Here is a 15,295-nt window from a genome sequence, read left to right on the forward strand (position 1 = left end):
TGTGTTGAAATATAAGGTGGTTAATCACAAAAAGTAGTTAAAACATTAGAATTCATTTCCTTAGGCAAAGGACTATGGGAGAATGCAAACAGTGGGATTATCTTTGGAATGAACTGGTCCAAAAGGCCAAATAGCAACCCTCAGTAGTGCAAATTTTCTATGGTTTATTGCTGTCTCTGTGTGCTTCCTTTGTTGTAACAGCCAATTTTTACTTTATTCATCAAGTTGATCTTCGCCAGGAGATTATAACATTAATAGCAGCATCACGTGACAGGTTCTGCCTGCTAAACAAATATGTAATTACATAAGCAACAAACAATCTGCTGGAAGAACTCAGCAGGTCAAGCAGCATCTGTGGGGGGGGGGGGGGGGGGGAGGAATTGCCGATGTTTCTCAATGTAATTGCATAATGTAGTTTTGAATTCTGCAGTCACATTTTCCACATTTTTGAGGAAAATCTGGCAGAGTGTTATTTCAGAATTCTCTGCTAGGATTTGCCAGTGTTTTCCCATTGAGGATTGATAGAGATCTGGGAAAGCATTTGGACAACGGACAGGTGGGTTTCTTCATCTGTGCTTGTCAGCCTCAGAGAATTTGGATGCAGTCACAACCTACAGACTGCTGGTCTCCATTAGGCCATCTGGAGTTCCTCTGGGCCAAGCAAATGGCCTGGAGAGGAACAATGTGTTCAGCTGCCTCCCATTGGCACATAACATTGATGGTGGGCTGTAAAACAAGCACCTGCCTCGTGCCCCAAACAAAAATCACCTTATAATTTGGACCACCCATAACCAAAATTTCAGAACCACATGAAGGTTCTAATATAATTACATTGGCCCAGATTTTGCAAGTGTTGCTGGCAGTTAAGCTCAGAATCTGCTGGAGAATCTACTCTCGGATCAATTCTCAATTGTATAACATTGGAAAAAGATGTCATGCGGTTATTAGTCAATTTTCCAGAATGAGATGTAGTGACAAATATTGAATATAACCCTCCAGATATTCAACTGGGCACTTTCGGCTTGGGGCGAACCATGCACCACTGAAGCAATTTCTGGATCGGGGGAGTATAGGGGCAACACTCCTTTTGGAGCACTGTGAGGGAACTAAAGATAAAGGGTTTTTTTTGGGATGAAAATTAATAATGTATTGAGCTCCTGCAAGTATTTCTGCATCCAAAAAAATATATTTGTTAAACTTTAGCAATCTATCTTTAAGGATGCAATATCAGTAGGACTGGATATTGGATCCTATTTTTCTTTATTAGCTATTCTTGCTTCAAATTTTCCCTTTTTGACAGCAAACTGCTGAGAATAGAAGTTCCTTTAGAGCTTTTATAATACATCATGGTTTAGATATAACTGTTTCCAGTGGATAACTGTCAAAGGCCAAATGATACAAGTTTGAGGTGATTTGTTTTCAGGTTCTTTTGCCAATGCAAGAAATAACTTTTCTATGCAAAAAGATAAGTTATCTTTATTAGTCACATGTACATTGAAACACACAGTGAAATACATCTTTGCATAGAGTGTTCTGGGGGTAGCCCGCAAGTGTCAACACACTTGCCCATAGCAACTTCCTAACCCATACGTCTTTGGAATGTGGGAGGAAACCGGAGCACCCGGAGGAAACCCACGCAGACACAGGGATAACATACAGACTCCTTACAAACAGCAGCCTGAATTGAACCTGGGTCACTGGCGCTGTAAAGCATTATGCTGACAGGATGGTGAATAGAGATTCCACCATGGCCGTCAGAAGGGAGTCAGGTAGATAGATTATGAAGAAAAATATTTCAGGCATTCAGGATGCGTGGGACAAAATGTATTGCTCTTCAAAAGAGGTGGTGCAGACAAATGGACCGAATAGCCTTCCCTCTATATTATGATATATTTTTGAATAGTTTATTTTAGGGGGTTTAAAAAGTCTGGGATCACTGACATATGTGGAATTTGGGTAGATTTTCTCTTCCACTATCTAGTCAGAAGCAATTAGTATGGCAGTAGGAAAGCAGTCAGTGTTGGACAGATGCTGTCATAGTATTTTCTGAGGGAATTTGTGCTTCGGGATAGTCCTGTCATGTTTCCCACCAGATATCCATGAAGTAATGTAATGAGCACGCGGAAATAAGATGCACTAGTATCCAACATGGAGGAATTTGTGGCTCACTGTGGTTTAACTACATCAAGCACAAATCCCACACAAATTACTTTACTAAATCCTCTTTTAATATATCTTTTTGTCTGTTATCCTAATGAGCTGTAAAACTGTGCAAGCCGACCAAAAGCCAGGAATGTAATGTATCTATGGAATTAAGAAATCCCATCTGGCATAAGCACTGGGATCGAAAGTGATTCTATCAACCTTTGGTGGTGCCTGTCAGATAGTTTAATGCTGGTAAGGGTAAATGACAAGATAGTTAAGTCAAGACCACTTTAAGAAGCTTGAGTATCTTTGTGCAGTGATACTAGCCCCTTCACCTGCTGCCTGTTGGGCCTGCAAGTCAGCCACCCCACCCATTCACCTTCTGCCATCTTAGTGTTCCCTGGCATCACATGTTTTGACTTCCTTATGCTGCGCCTCTGCTTCATATTCTCACAAGGCAGCTCCACCAATGATTTCATGCAGAAATATAACCGGGAAGCAACATATCCTTTCACTGCAATGTTGACTTTTCAAATAATTTCTGATGTTTGTCACACCTGCTGCAACATTCCTGAATATTAAAAGGGAATTATTTCCGTGCCATTTGAAGGGGAGGAGCAAGTATCTGGGACACAATCTGTTTCCCTCCTGCGTTCCTGACACCAGTGAGACATTATGATTGGCAGCGGTGAATGTCTTTCATCATAATGTCATTTATGAAGGTTGGATACTGGGCTCCCACAGAAATCCCATCAGTTCTGCCTATTGCCTGCCGGCAACCAAACGCAGCTGCACCTGCTGTAAAGGACTGCCATATCCGTTTAAATATCAAAGGCAGCATTCACTTAAAATTAGTACTTCAGGATATATGGGCCAGGCTGGATTGTAGAACATAGAACGCAGTCAAGCAGCAGATAACCATATAGTCATCTGCATCTACTATTCAAGTGGTCTTGTTCGGACAGGGATAAGAAGTAACCAACGTTATTTCTTGATTCAGGCATCTGGAATATTAAACGTACTGGGATGAAGTTGGATGGAGTAAAATTTTGCCTTGTAGTACCCTATTGTAATACCCTAGAATGCTGCAAACATTATCATTAATTATCTTTAATGAAACATTCTGCAAAGAAACTTTGCATTTAGCCAGTGAGTCATGAGGAGGGCCAAGTAAATTTGACTGATCTATATTAGGAATTAACTAAATATGCAAGACTGTGCTCTTGATCATCCAGTGGGTATTTTATTTACTGGGAAGTATTACATGAAATTTGGCATTTTTCACATTTTGTGTGACTAGTCCTTTCTATTTCGCTGGGGTAGAGAGAATCCTCAGATCTGCACCAGGTACAGATGAGCATGATAGAACAACACAGCTCAGGAACAGGCCCTTCGGCCAACAAAGTCCGGGCCGAACATGATGCCAAATTAGACAAATTCTCTTCTGTCCGTACATGTTCCATATCCCTTCATTCCCTGCATAGTCATGTGTCTACCTAACAGGCTCTTAAACATGACTATTGTATCTACTTCCACCTCTGTCCATGGCAGCCCATTCCACTCTCTGTTTAAAAAACTTTCCCTGCACATCTCCTTCAACCTTTCCCCCTCTCACCTTAAATGCACGTCCTCTAGTATTTGACATGTTCTTTTGTATGGATGAAAGTTTGTGCTGTTGGAGAACTGGCAAGAAAATGTAAGTTGATATACAAAGCACCAAGTCTGGTTCAATATAATTATGTGTAATTATAATGAAACTCTGGCTTTCCAGAGAGAAGAATAAACAAAGCCCCCTCAAGTGGCTGTAGGCTCCAATGACACTTCAGGGTGGTTCCTTGCGAATAATATCAAAACACATGATGACTAGCTTTACTCCGCATGTCCTTTACCAGTTGCAATCTAACTTGAACTGAGACTTGGTCACCCTTCAGCTCATGCCCACACTGTTCCCATCTAGTAATGCTTTGACTTAAGAACTCTATTTGTTTTTAAATCCCTCCCTGGTCTTCTTCCTCTCCATCTCTGCAAACTCCACCTGTCCTCAACCCCTCCAAGATCGCTATGTTCCCCTTTTTATAGACATTCCATGCATTTCCCAATTTACATCAGTTGCCCATTGCACGTTTCAGCTACCAAGTCCCCAAGCACTGAACTCCTCCCTAACCTCTCCTCCAAGGCACTCCTCAATACCTGCCACTTTGAGTAAGACATACAGCACAGAAACAGGCCCTTCGACCCGCCACGTCCCTGCCACCCTTCTACCTATCCGCACTAATCCTATTTACCCGCATTATCTTTTCTTCACCTGCCAGTGTCTGCGCCCTCTTCATACTTCCAATCGCCCCGCTCTCCCCGCTTCACCCTGCGGACGACTCCTGTAGCACCTTCCGTGGTGAGTTGCCCCTTCGGTCCTGGCTCACCTTACACAGTCCGCTTCTCCTCCACCCTGCTGGGTCCTCAGCCATTGTGCTAGATCCACTCTGACCTGTCCCGCCGTCTCTCCTCTTCTCCCCGCTGCTCCTGGTTCACCTTACGTGGTCCTCTCTCGTTTCACTCTGCTTCCTCAGCCTGTTCAGACTTCACCCAAACCAGTGCAGTGGCTCGTCATCCTGTGCCTCTTCACATTTCACGGTCCACTTCCAATCGCCCCACTCTCCCTGCGGCTGATTCCCATAGTGCCTTTCTTGGTGAGTTGATCCTTTGCTCCTGGTCATCGTCAATCAGTCATAGAGAGAGATATAGCAGGGAAACAAGCCCTTCAGCCTACTGAAGCCATGCCAACCATCAACCACCCTGTACACTAATCCTACATTAATCCAATTATTTTTTATTCTCCGCACATTCTCATCAACTTCCCCAAGATTCTCCTGCTCACCTACACATTAGAGGGAAGTGTACAGTGGCCACTTAACCCACCAACCCACATGTCTTGGTGATGTGGGAGGAAACTATAGCACCCAGAAGAAACACTGGAAGAACATGCAAACTCCACACAGACAGCACCCAAGGTCAGGACTGAAGCTGAATTTAGTCTGTCTATTATTCAGAGGGTTTATGGCTCCAACAGTTGCACACCATTGGATGTCACAGAAGCAACCCATGCTCGACCATTGCTTCAACCTTTGTCCCTGAGTCAGTAGATTCAGGGCTCCAATCCCAATTACAAGTTGAGGTCAGCCTAAATTGACACTTCATATGCCAAAAGTCTCCATTTTTCCAATTAATTTAAAATTACTGCCTCAGACAACATTGCATTGTACAGAATACAAGTTTCACTTCATTCTGTACAATTCAATGGTCCCTCCACAGGTAGGAGGTCCTATGGAACTCTTTCTAAGAGGCAGACAAGAGCTCTTGGCCATGAATAGAGGCCTGCATGCCATTTGCCTTCACACCCCGAGGCACGTGTTTGTCACCTGTCAGCATGACTGCAACTGGTGAATCAGCATATGGTGATCCAGGGTGTTGTATCCTAACAATTGTATGGCAGTGAATTGCTCTTTAAGCATACTGTCAATATTAAATTTTCTTGGAAACAGATTACCATCTCTGGAGAGATTGAGTCTCATTATTGCTCTACCTGATTTTTAATTATTTTTACTACATAAGCCAATATTTCACATCATTTTTTACAGAGAGGATGAAAAGTAATTCCTTGCAATTATTCCTCTAATGAAAACATGAAGGAATGGACTTTTAAATGAGGCTGCTTTGCTGTATTCATTTTTGTACAATGTCTACACTCTTCAGGTACTGTGCACACAGGAAGAAAGAAAGTTCAGGATCTTTCTGAGACCTCTGGCCAGTTGGCAGCAACCTACACAGTCTGCATGGTTCAAAGGCAAAAATAAGGTGGTTGCTTATTTGAATTGTCAGGATAACTCAGATAAATAGTAACTGTATTAGTTTGTTGAAACAAATTGAATTAAAATGTCAAACAGTATAGACTGATATCACGTTTGATTTCAGTTAAAACCATTTTAACTGTTGCAATGTGACAAGTCTAGTTTCCTAATAAAATCAAGAATCTAATTATGCTTTTTCTTGTGAAGGTTTAAATTACAATGTGAATTTTATTTCCTATCACTGTGATTTCTTTTAGAAATGAAATATTATTTTAAAAGATGTGAGTTCTTGTAATTAAGTATTTTAAATGGGTAAGTGGATGGCAGTGAGGTTACCATGCCCAAGCATTAGAAAATTAAGGAATTTTTTACATACATGTTGGATTCCACCCCATCCACAAAACTGATCATGATCGGATCAAATTAATCACCGTGCTGAGTTTCTTCTAATTGCAATTGTTTGTGGGCCTTTTAGAAATAAATTAGTATACACCAAGGAATCTAGTGAAAGGCTTTGCATAGTTATGTAAAGTTATTTCAGTTTAAAATTAAATCTGACAGAACTAGAGACAAGCATCAAAATTGCTTGTTTTTGTATTATCTCTGTTTTCACCCATACTAATAAAATTGCACCGCTCATGGAATAAGAGCATCAGAGGCAGGAGTAGGCAATATGACCCCTCAAGACCGCTCCATCATTCAATAAGGTCATGGTTGATCCTGTGCCTTGTCCCCATATCCTCTGATTCCCTTCATGCCCAAAATCACATCTCATATCTCATATTTTTATATGGTATAGAAAAAGGCATTCAGCTCACCGAGTCTTTGCCAGCCCTTAGAACATCCCCATCAATCTCATTCCCCCAATATTTATCTCTGTGAGCTTTTCTCCCTCACATATCCATCAACTCCTCCCTGATTCTCGCCCACCTATACAAGGAGCAATCTGCAGTGGCCAGTTAACCTTCCAGCACATCTTTGGGATGTGGGAATAAACTGGAACGTCCAGGGGAATGTGCAAACTCCACAGACTGCACCCAAGGCCAGGACTGAACCAGGGGTGCTGGAGCTGTGCGGCAACAGCACAAATCGCTGCACCATTGTGCACCAAAGCTCACAGCTTTGAACGGACTCAAAAGTGAACATTCACTGCCCTCTGAGGTAGAAAATTTTGAAAGATTTACAATCCACTAAGTTAAGAAATTCCTTCTCATTTCAGTACTAAATGTCCAATCCTGTACCTGAGACTCTGCCCCTTTGTTCTGCAGTCTCCAGTGGAAGCAAACAGCCTTTCAATCCCTCTCAGAATCTTCTTTCACTTCTTCACTTCACTAAGGTCACTTCTTCAGTTGATCTAGGAAAACTTTCAAATGTCAAAAGCATACACAAATACGTGGTTAGTTCCAAAAATGCTACCAGATCATGCTGGTTGATAGTGATCTGCAAATGAGTTTGAACAGAAACTTGAGTAGAAAAATTCAATTAAAAACTCTCAAGCAACTCTGACTACAGTTCATACCCAGATCACTGATCGCACCCAGCTCTGTGCAGGGTTTGATGACAGTAGAATATTTCTTATTTCCTTTCAGTTTTCCTCCATTCTATACTTCAGATTTCAGGCCCTGTTACCCATTACACTTGTGATGTGCTTGAGACTAATCTCAGTGGTGTGCCCCCAATCTTTATGACCTCAAGGGTATTTTCCTCAAGAAAATGTAACATGACATGCATAGGTGATAAGCAGGCAACATCTTTTATTCACCATTTTCTGCCCTACATCCATGGCATCCCCTTTAACATTAAAAGGTGGACGAGGAAATGAATTGGTTCTTGTACAGCTGGTGCCTATTACTAACCAATAAAATATAAATATGGCTGACGTACCTATAAGCTGGAAGTCTTATTCCTGGTTTCATTGAACATGTTTACTGCACCAGAATTATATGGAGTAAGTTAGCATGGCATCTATGCTGTGTACGGTCCAGTTTTTAAAATGCTTATATTTTTAAGACAATTGTAATTTTTCTGAACTTCCTTCATTCACACCCTCTTACACTGGTGTGATTCTAAGTTTTTAACAAAAGGATTTTGTTCAGTCATATTGACTGGGGTCTTCTGTCTGTTTGTCAACTTGTTGATTATCCCTATTCATTTTAGTGTACAGCAGTGTTAAACCCTTTTACCCCCTTACATTGTGTCCAAGTGATCCTTTCTGAACTATCACACAGGGTACCATGCTCAGCCTGAACAGACCTGGCATAGTTTACGAAAACAGATCATATCACCGTCCTTTTTATCGGGGACATGACCCAAGTCAAAAAGGGAATTGGCTGTTGGTGGTCAGGGAATTATTCCTAGTGCAATTTGACTTCAATCAGTAGTCATTTTCTATGCTTTTCCTGTAAGTAAAGAATCCATCGTCAAATGAAATAATACTGCATGAAGGCAGAGGAGCTAAGAGATCTCAATGTTAACATTATCGTTGGGAAAGTGAATGATTCTTTTGGCTGATGGATAAATTATTCAGCATCACCTTTATTTTTTTCCTGTATGTGTATCACTATATTTTTCTGACATAACAACTTGCTGATCGCTGAGGTTCCTTGCCACAGCTGTAGACATTTGAAATGGGATCTAAACAAATGACAGAGGAAATGTCCCTCAATGACCTGAGAATATAATGAAGGCTGACACTTTAGTGTAGTTTTGAAGCACTAAGATCTGTAATATTTGTAAAATAATAATTAGGATTGGGCAGAGTTGACGTGGATTTATGAAAGGCAATCCATGTTTGACAAATCAAAAATTTTTTGAGGTTGTAATTAGCAGAATAGTTAGAAACGAATCAGTTGATTTGGTGAATTTGAACTTTCTGTGGGCCTTTGATAAGGTGCCACACAAGAGATTATTAAGCACAGTCAGAGCACACCATATTAGTGGTAATATACTGGCATGGATTGTGGATTGTTTACAGAAGACAGAATGTGGGAATAAATGTGTAATTTTCAGGTTAGGAGGCACTGAATAGTGGATGCTGAAGGGATTGATGCTGGAGACCCAGCTGTTCAAAATCTATATTAATGATTTGAATCAGGGAACCAATTGTAATACATCCAAGTTTGCTGATGATATATAGCCATGTGGCAATGTAGACCTTGAGGAGGATGCAGAGAGGCTTCAGTGGGGTGCAGAGAGATTGAGTAAATGGGTGAGGACATGTCAAATAGAACATAATGTGGAAAAAAATTAAGGGCATTCCCTTTAGGAGAAAAAAGAAAAGCAAAATATATTTTAAGTGGTGAGAGAATGGAAGGTGTTGGAGCTTTGAGGGCCCTGGGTGGCCTTATACATGAATCACTGAAACTTAACATGGAGTTACAGCATGCAGTTACATAGACAAATGGTATGTTGACCTTTATTGCAAGAGGATTTGAGTACAAGAATAGAAACAGAGTCCAATTATATAGGACCCTGTGAGAGTCTGTCTGGAATAATGTGTACTGATCTGGACTCCCTAAACCAAGGAAATGTTGACTTGGGATTGAGAAAGTGCAGTGAAAATTCACAAGATTGATTCCTGGGAAGGCAGGTTTGTTGTGTAAAGTGAGATTAAATGGACTAGGCCTATACATTCGTGTGCTTAGAAGAATAAGAGGATATCTCAAGTCGAGTCAAGTTTATTGTCATGTGCACAAGTACGGTGAGGTGCAGTACAATGAAAAACTTGCTAGCAGTAGTATCACAGGTACATAGGTACTGACAACACACAGAATATAAATTATACATAAAATTATACCATGCAGAGCACTGTGCAAAAGCAAGACCTAGGTGCAAACAAAAACAGAGACACAATTGAAGACAAGTCCATGGTAATGAAAGAGGTAAACATAGCGTTCTATTGCTGGGGTAGGGGTAGGGTTGTGCAGGTAGGTTCAAGAACCTGATGGTTGTAGGAAGTAGCTGTTCCTGAACCTGATAGTGTGAAACTTCAGCCTTTGTACCTCCTGCATGACAGTAGAGGCTCTCATTGAAAAGCGTAAACATCTTAAAGGGCGCAGTAATGTAGATGCAGGGATGATGCTTCTCTTTTTCAAAGTAAGTTTCAAAGTAAGGAGTCACCTGCTCATGTCAGAAATCTCTGCACCCAGAGGGTGGTGAATCTTTGGAATTCTCTACCCGAGAGGGCTGTGGAGGCTCAGTAGTCGAGTATATTCAAGACAGAAATCAATAGATTTTTAGGTGTTTAAGGGAATCAATGATTATGGAGCTATTACAGGAATATGGAGCTGAGGGAAAAGATCAGCTGTGATCTTATTGAATAGAAGAGCAGTCATGAGGGGACAAATAGCCTACTGCTGCTTCTATTTCTTATTTACATAAACCAAGTCCCCAGCTAACTATTTCTTTTCAGTAAGTTTCATCACACAATGTAAGGAATTATTTATTTGCATTCTAACCACTTTCTCCTCTCCACAATTAAAATGAAACAGACTAATTGGTTATTTTTCATATAGGATTTTGTTCACCTCATTGTCCTGGATTGTCAGTGTAACATTTAGTGCACTTCAAAGTAAGCCCTTGTGGAACACTTTGAGTTATTCTGAAAGATATGTTAAAGCGCTAAATAATTGTATGTTATTCTTGTATTCTTGTTTTCAATGTTGCAACATTACCATGTGTTACTTGAGAACAAAAGTAACCAATTTATATATTGTAAGGAATCTTACTTTTCAGCTTCCTGGAGCTGAACTGACATGAGATGACCACTTTGAGACAGACATTTACTGTTTGCCCAAATGCGATGTTCAGTTACTTCATTCCCCAGGGTTTGCTTTGACATGAAATGAAAACGGTGCCATTTCATCACAAAAACTACAGTATAATTGGACCGAGGAATACATTAATCAATTGCACTACACAGGAAATAATGACAGAATACTATTGTGTTTCTGTTGTGTTTTTGTGCTTGGTAGGATGTAAACCAAAGACCTGCTTGATTGAACTTTGCTTTTTCTCATTGACACTTATTTTATGTTGTTTTACCCCCAACAGGGAATTGCAGCTGCAGCACGCTCGAAAGGAGAACACAAACAAAGAATCTTTCTGACCATTTCATTTGGAGGCATAAAAATCTTTGATGAAAAGACAGGTGTAAGTTTCCAGCAAAGTCTGACTTTAAAATATTTCTAGCTTGGAGTCCTCATTACTTCGGGAGGTGAGGATGAGTGAAATGGAGCTTATGAAAATCATTGTGGAATTCACTGTCATTTCTCTTCCAGGAATGCCCACTTAACTGACACAATAAGCCATCTGGTCTCACTCTATCAACAATATTCCCTTTGTTCTACCCCTCTGCCCCCACATTCTGTGCTATTGAAAACCAACTTGTTTTCTCTCTTTTCCAGTTCTGCTGAAGGGTCCCAGATCTGAAACATTAACTGTTTCTCTTTCCACACGTCTTGCATGACCGCCAAGTGTTTCCAGCATTTTCTATTTTTATTCCTCAGTGGTGTTATTCCTAAAAAAAACACAATATGATGCTGGAAATCTGAAATAAAAATAGAAAATGCTAGAAATATTCAGCAGGTCAGGCAGCATCCGTGGAGTGGGACAGAGAGAGAGTTAATGTTCAGGTCAAAGGTCTTCAGAAATTGGAAAAGTTAGAACTAAGCAGATTTTAAGGTGCTGAGGAAGTAAGGCAGGGATGGAGAGAACAAAAGAGATAGTTGGTAATTGATAATTGGTTTATTATTGTCACATGTACTGAGACACAGTGATAAACTTTGTTTTGGAATGCCATCCATACAGATCATAAGTACATCAAGGTAGCACAAAGGGAAAAACATTAACAAAGTGCAGAATATAATGTTACAGTTACAGAGAAAGTGCAGTGTAGGTAGGTGCAAGGGCCATGATGAGGTAGATTAAGAGATTGAGCATTCATCTTTGTCATACAAGAGGTCCATTCAGGAGTCTTATAACAATGGGATAGGAGATGTCCTTGATTCTGGTGGTGTGTGTTTTCAAGCTTTTGTATCTTCTGCCCGATGGGAGGGGTGAGAAGAGAAAATGACTGGGGTAGGAGGGATCTTTGATTTTGTTGGCTGCTTTCCCAAGGCATCGGGAAGAGTAGACAGAGTCAATGGAGGGGAGGCTGGTTTTTGTGATGTACTGACCTGTGTCCACAACTCTCTGCAGTTTCTTGTGGTCTGGGCAGAGCAGATGCCATACCAAGCTGTGATACATCCAGATAGGATGTTTTCTGTGGTGCATCTATAAAAATTGGTGAGAGTCAACGGGAACATGCCAAATTTCTTTAGGCTTCTGAGGAAATAGAGGCATTGGTGTGCTTTTTTGGCCATAGTGTTATGTGGTTGGACCAAGACAAGCTATTGGTGATATTTCCACCTAGGAAGTTGAATCCCTCAACCATCTGCACCTCAGCACCATTGATACGTACAGAGGTGTGCAGTCTGCCCTGCTTCCTGAAGTCAATAACCAGCTCTTTTGTTTTGCTAACACTGAGGGAAAGGTTGTTTTCTTGACACCATGCCCCTAGGCTCTCTATCTCCTTCTTGTACTCCATCTTGTCATTTTTTGAGATCTGTCCTATTATAGTGGTGTCATCTGCGAAATTGTATATGGAGTTGGAGCAGAATCTGGCCATACGGTCATGAGTGTACAGGGAGTAAAGTAAATCTGTGTTAGGTTGGGAGGCAGGAAAGAATAAATGACCAAAAGCTTGATAGTGCATGGCAAAAGATGGCAGGACAAATAAAGGAACAAAATGTCAGCCTGAAAAAGCTGTAAATGGGCACAGTATTGTTACCTAAAATTACTAGAGTAAAATACTAAGAATGGTGCTGTTGCTGGTTATCTGAAAATGTTGAACGCATTTGGAAATCTGTGAAACTGTAATGCACTAAATCAGAAGATGAGGAGCCATTCCTCAAACTTATGCTGAGGTCTGTTGAAGGCCTAGCACAGAGGTTAGAGTGGGAGTGGGACAGGGAATTAAAATTATGGGCAGCTGGATGTTTCGGGTAATGATTTAGACTAAATAGAGGCATTCCACAACTGTTATACGGTTGGTTTTATTCACCTTTTACCATTACATAATATTTATTATTGGGAGATGAAGGTCCAGAGTATGGGGTGTTAATAGGGTTGAAAGTTGAAGGCAATAAAACATATGTCCTGAAGTCTGGAGTCTGCAGTGCCAGGTTATACTGTTTGTTTTGCCAGTCAAAGGAAGCTTTATGCATGAAAGTCATTTGCACATTCTGAGCTCAATAAATTTTCACTGTTAGCAAAGAGTTGATGGGTAGATTACCAACCATTCGTTACTACTGAAAAGTTAAAAATTATGTTTAGACATTCACTTATTGGTATGATGCTGATGCCCACATAAAGCAGAAATGGTGCAAGACCACCTCCTAGAGATAGTTCTTATACACCTTCACAAAATGCAATATGCTACCTATGTTAGTGTGAAATGAAAAGTGTGTCATTCTGTCACAGATGCCATGGTGTAGATAACTGGGCCAAAGGAACACATGAAACAGTTGAACTGTGTAGAAATAAATGGCACAACTTAAAGGCAACTGTCACCTTTTTCTTAAGATGTCACCCTTCAATAGTTTACTTACAAAATTATGTGCTTCATGCTCTGCTTACATTTTACTTAAGAGTATAAACTTTCAGCTTGTAACCATTTTGACATGCTCCAATTTCCACAGAGTGTAACATGATAAAAGTTGGTATACAGGAAATATTAAGTAATCCCTAATAGTTTAATAGGTCAGTACAATCCCCAGTAACGCATAGAACAGTGCTGAGTTAGTTAATCTCCCTGAGGCTGATTGCTGCATGATGCACTATTAAGTTAGTTGGCATCACCAATTTTTTGTGCGTTATTATTGTTACAATATGTACAAAGAAATTGGGTCTTGAGAGTTGAGTTTCCTAAATATAATTCCATTTAGATGAGAAACATAAAATTTCCAAATACAGTTTGTTATAATTCAAACCTATTCTTCCCTTTCCTATTTAAGCAGAAAAGTTTATGCATGGAATTTATTTGTAGCACCATAACATTTGAAATGAACCTTTTTGGTTAACTTTTATTGATGTACATCATAAATTGTTGTTGGGTGGATCAGTAAATAATTTCCTCCAAATTCTATCTTAAAAGAGACATATAAGCTATGTTCAGATTGTGGGTTTTGAAGATGCATGTGTGTGTGTGCACGCGCACACACACACGCACGCACGCACACACACACGCACGCACACACACACGCACACACACACACACACACACACAGGGCAGGGTGCACAATGAACAAAGTAATTGATGTGCATCTTTGAAGATATTCTTTTAAAGTGATCTCAACAATTATTGTCCTCTAAGTGCAGTCATTGAATGCACACAATAAACTAGTTGCATAAATGGACTGAGATTTTGATTCAAATTATGAAATCTGAGATAAAACTGAATGTGCATTATAAAGTTTATAAATATGAAGAACTGCTGGACTATGAAGCTTTAAGTGGCTTTAAGGATTGCTGTAAAATAAATATCAAATTGAACATGAGGAAGTATTTTTTCAGTTCCCTGAAATTATTGTACTAGTTTATCCTAATTGTCCTTTAGCTTAGCCTTGCTATGCCATTTTGTGTGTGCTGTTGATGAATCTGGGCCACTACAAGACTTAGTCAAGACTGTGGCCAGGTATTTAACCTACTATCCTTTCTTTCTATGTTTCCTTGCTAAAATCCGAATATGTATTTTGTTCATTTATACCTATTTTGATTTGGCCCATTTGCCCACTGCTCCCCAATTTTCTCTCATTTCTGAGAATAAAATAAAATTTAAAACTTCTTAAAATCTTTATAAATGAGGAATTAAAAAAATAATGACCATTAAAGACAATGAAACCTTAATTGAACTGGTGTTGAGTTGGCCTTAAATATTATCTCAGCTACTCTGTATTGAATAAGCTTTTGCATATAACAATAGAATTTATTTGAATTTATGGCCTTCCTTTCCAATTTGGTATATTGTATGTGGGTAACCTACTTAAGAAGTTACACCACATTTTAACAAGCATCATTGAACAGACAAATGCTTCACAGTTCCAGGGACAATTTTAGACTCGTCTCGATTCTAAATTTATCTGTGTCACAGAGAAAGGAATGAGCTCACTGCCAGTGGGACGCAGCTAACTGTTCAAAAGTAGGACAGCCCTCATGCTGTTACCACTGATTGCTTGCTTTGGGTGAAGTTGCTGTAGCAACTACTT

At 40.0% G+C, this 15,295-nt stretch overlaps 1 protein-coding gene across 1 annotated transcript in view; it reads left to right on the forward strand.

Annotated features, from left to right (window-relative positions):
• dab1a (DAB adaptor protein 1a) overlaps window positions 1–15,295 on the forward strand; it is a 105,532-nt gene that overhangs the window by 9,503 nt on the left and 80,734 nt on the right. The window contains 1 exon segment of the mRNA XM_052010718.1: window positions 11,043–11,141. Within this exon segment, the coding sequence (XP_051866678.1) occupies window positions 11,043–11,141 (99 nt within the window).

The sequence above is a fragment of the Pristis pectinata genome, chromosome 3 (genome assembly GCF_009764475.1).
Source record: "Pristis pectinata isolate sPriPec2 chromosome 3, sPriPec2.1.pri, whole genome shotgun sequence".
NCBI classification, from domain to species: Eukaryota; Metazoa; Chordata; class Chondrichthyes; order Rhinopristiformes; family Pristidae; genus Pristis; species Pristis pectinata.